The following is a 3,940-nucleotide window of genomic DNA, read 5'->3' as shown; positions in this document are numbered from 1 at the left end:
CAGATCAGCATATTGGAAGAATTTCAAATGGACACGTCACTGAAGACTGGCCAACACATGAATAAATTACATTTTAAAATATATTAAAATAGCTATTTTAAATTGGAATATTTCACAATGTTACTGTATTAATTTCATAACATTTGTGAGCATAAACCACTTCTTTAAAAAATATATCTTAAACAACTCAAAACTTCTGAATGGTAGCGTAGGTAAATATTATGATGGAGGAACAAATTATCTATAACAGTAACATGGTCTTGCAAAAGAGGAAAATCAGGTAGTCAAAACTCGCAATATTGCTTTAAAAGAGTGGCGCTGCCTGGAATTTAATCCCCCAAGGGGTTTTGGAGAATTGCGCTCCCCATTCTCCACCCTGCACTGGGAAACCAAGCTGATTGAATTAGCCTGGGGATAAAAGGTGTAAACCATCCTGTAATCATAATACACTACATTACACCCCGTTTGACCCACTTTTTTGACCTCAAAGTCAGGTAACATTTCAACAGGTTTATTTAGAATGTTTTTGCAAAAAGAACAGACCCTCGACTGCCAGCTTCCACACTGACATGCCTCCGAGTAATCAGCCATTTTAACATGATGGCCATTGTGTAATCGTTTACTTTAAAAACCCTATCTTATCACCTCTTGTTTTAGAAAAGTACAGAAAGCAGATAGCAAAGTCCCAAGGGCAATTTGACCTGGTACTGGATCTAAAAATACTAGACTGTGCTTCTCGCCATATGCACAAGTCTATGTGCAAAGCATATGAATAAGTTCAGGTTAAAGGGTTATTGTCTTGGTGGTTACTTGTTTAGAATATCTGCCACACAATCCTACTGAAGCAGAGTGTTATGATGTGGTTCCAAACTTGTAAGACTTGATCTATTAAATATGGGGTCAACTCCCTCTTTAGAAGGAAGCTAAAGATTGGTGTAACAAAGCATTTGGCACATGTTCAAATTCACACCCAAAGTCAGACAATGTTAATGCAATGCAGATTTTTTTAATGCAGTATGATTAAGGAGAGCATTTACAATAAAATTAAGTTGTACATAAAGCAGACGGATTACATTATACAGAAAACTCTGGAAAAGAGAGATACAAATAAATAGATCTACTTTTAAAAACAATCAACCCCCCCCAACCCCTTCCCCAACAAAAATACTGAGTTGTGTTTGAACTGTACAGAGTCGCTGCAAGTCTTGTGCACAAACAGATCTGCATGATTACAACAGAAGCCTTAAAGCAATGCCTTTGGTCTACATTGCAAGCGGAGCTATATGCTACTGTCATACGATCACTATAAAGCACAAGACAATCACTTACAATAAAAGAGCAAAGGCAGGCGTATTTGCAACTGGATATTGTATGCAACCTTCAGACACTAATCAGTTGGGGGAAGAGTTCAGTGGCAAACATGTCATCCCAAGAGCCCTCCGAGCAGAGGGGGGATGAAATGTTGCTGAAGGGGGAAGGAGACCTCTCGCATCCAGAGTCACTGTACGCATCCGTCAGATATGAAGCCTTCTCATAGCCGCTGAAGGAAGTGGCGTCAGAGAGGAAATCATCAGCCCCGTCTGAATTCTGATCCACCGCAGGGATGACCACTTCCTCTGGTTCATCTTTGACGGACACCATTTCGACTTCCACCTCGATTTCTTCATCGACCTCAGAGAAGGCGACACAATCCTCATTTTTGATTTCGCAAATGCTCTCCTCGCTCACCACCTCGGTGGGTTTGGTGTAGATGTGGTCAAAGTGGATCAGTTCATTAAGGGTTTCCAGCTTAACTGGTGCGGGCCCCAAAGCTGCAGGTGGGGAGTCAGGTACTTGCTCTCCTGCACCCCCAACCAGCACAAGCTCTTGCTGGGGCCCATGTGCTTCTGGGAGTTCTGTCTTGAGGAAGAGCTCTGGGTCAAGGATGTCCAGAATACCAAGCAAGAGATCAGACTGCAGGAGAAAAGACGAAAAGACAAAAATGAGATTTGATGAACAGATGACAAATGAGCAGAAACCATCAATGTGATTTGTCTTCAGCAGAACGCCCAATGATTGAAAACTATAAACCTCTGAAAACCAAAACCTGCAGGATATTCACCTCAGAGTCTGAAGGGCCAGGGCTGGGAGTATCCATGGTGAACTCTTCAGATTTGGGGACTGCTGGGTCTGCACCTGCTGCGGAGGCACACGTAGCCTGAGTGCTGCGGACTCAGAAGACCCGGTCACCAAACCCAAATCGCTCACTGCGGACTCCAGTACCTGGACCTAAAAGAGAATGAGAGGCATTAGTTGGATGGTGGAGAAAAACAACAAAAACGAAAATGAGCATGAGTTTTGTTGATCGTGCAACAAAGTCCTCTTACCTTTTCTTTTTCTTCCAGGGTATCCAACCCCAGTCTCTGTCTTAGTTCCTCATTCTCACTGAGCAGATCGCTCGTCTTCGCTCTTAACAGCCTGTTCTCAATGTGAAGTTTCTGATTCTGTGGAAAACATGTCAAAATTTTACCTTTCCACTAAAAAACTGAAAAAATTGAAGAAAAAAAAAAAAAATCCATGATTAGAGTCAAGTACCTCAAGCTCCAACTCCAAGACTTGCTGCTCCAACTCCCCCATTTTGGCCTTTTTTCTGTCTCTTGCTGTCTGTGCAGCAACTCTGTTCTTCAGTTTCCTATAAAAAAAAAAAAAATGAAATCAGTGTTTTGGCTAAACAACAAATATATGATTTAGCAATAAATATAGGATTTCCTAGAGTAGAAAACTTTTTGGTTTATTTATAAAATTCTTAATTTCTTAATATAGAAGTCATTGTACGAAGCAAACTAATTTTGGCAGGTCAGACTTTGAGGAAGTGGCGCATGCGCAGTCAAGTTCCTCCTGCCACGCAGGCAGATGTGGATATATTGATTCAGAGGGGGAGGGACTGACCGGCAAAACCTACTTATCTTGGCTGAGAGTCACATTCTTCCGTGTAGAAGGGTCAAATTGGTTCATTTTTTTATCATTTGCTGACAGTAACATACTATAACGTCTACATGCGAAATGTCTAAAACTAAATATTGCTCCCCTTGTGAAATATTTCGGTTTTAACCGGTTTCAAACCAACAGAACGGATGTAAAAGTCCGATGAAATTCGATCTAAACTCGTCTCACCTTCGAAGTGCTTTTTCCTCTGGGCTCAGATGTGTGAGTCTCTGCCTTTTGCGCAGTGGTGGTCCAGAGATTGTGGAGTCGGAGTCTGAAGAGGCTTGGTTCGGTATCATGACAGATATTGAACGGCTGTATCCGCCCTGTGTTGTGCCGGACGCAGCGCTGTGTTTGCCCGATATCAAGAGGACTTTATGGGCTCCTCCGGTCCCTGCTGTAACTACGACCATGTTGTATGGTTTTCTGGATTCGGATCTGTGTACAGAACCCTTTCTGTATTGATTATGGGTGGGGAAATCGTCTGAAAAATTGTCTTCGTTCCCCGTATTATTATCTTCCTCCTTCGTTGTCTGAAAATTGAAGGCGTGTAAACGCTCGCGTTCTTTTTCTACAGTCGTGGTGCGCTGCGATTGGCTGCTGTGACCACTGACGTACTTGGACGTCAGTCTTTCCTTGGGTTAAAATAGCTGATGTAAATTTCATGGATACTCCGTGATTCTTCATACTCCGTAATGAAATTATTGTGGAAATTTTATCAGAAATTCTTCAAGAATCACAAATGAGTGCGACCTTAATAATTTATTACCATATCTGACTTTATTAATAAAAACGTATGTTATTTTTTTATCTCATGCTTTTGATTTTTCTTTTTCCATTTCCTTTTTCCAATCTCTTATTTTGATATTGACACGAAAAGTTTATTCAGTTGATGAAATTCATTGTTTTAAATGTTTCTGAAAGTATATAGTAGGCCTATATCAATTTGCATTGAACTATTGTATGTCATTGCATC

General features: G+C 41.0%; 1 protein-coding gene across 1 annotated transcript; it reads right to left on the bottom strand.

Moving 5' to 3' along the window:
- Positions 1–990: 990 nt before the first annotated feature.
- xbp1 (X-box binding protein 1) lies at positions 991–3,512 on the bottom strand. Its single transcript, XM_052596670.1, is given in 6 exon segments — positions 991–1,953; positions 2,102–2,209; positions 2,212–2,268; positions 2,367–2,483; positions 2,575–2,671; positions 3,154–3,512. Coding segments are annotated over 6 exon segments (1,176 nt in total). The 5' UTR covers positions 3,378–3,512; the 3' UTR covers positions 991–1,380.
- Positions 3,513–3,940: the final 428 nt, after the last annotated feature.

This window comes from Carassius gibelio, chromosome A5, assembly GCF_023724105.1.
Source record: "Carassius gibelio isolate Cgi1373 ecotype wild population from Czech Republic chromosome A5, carGib1.2-hapl.c, whole genome shotgun sequence".
Lineage (NCBI taxonomy): Eukaryota > Metazoa > Chordata > Actinopteri > Cypriniformes > Cyprinidae > Carassius > Carassius gibelio.
Note: the sequence above shows the minus strand (reverse complement) of the source record. Positions and strands in the feature narration are given on the sequence as shown.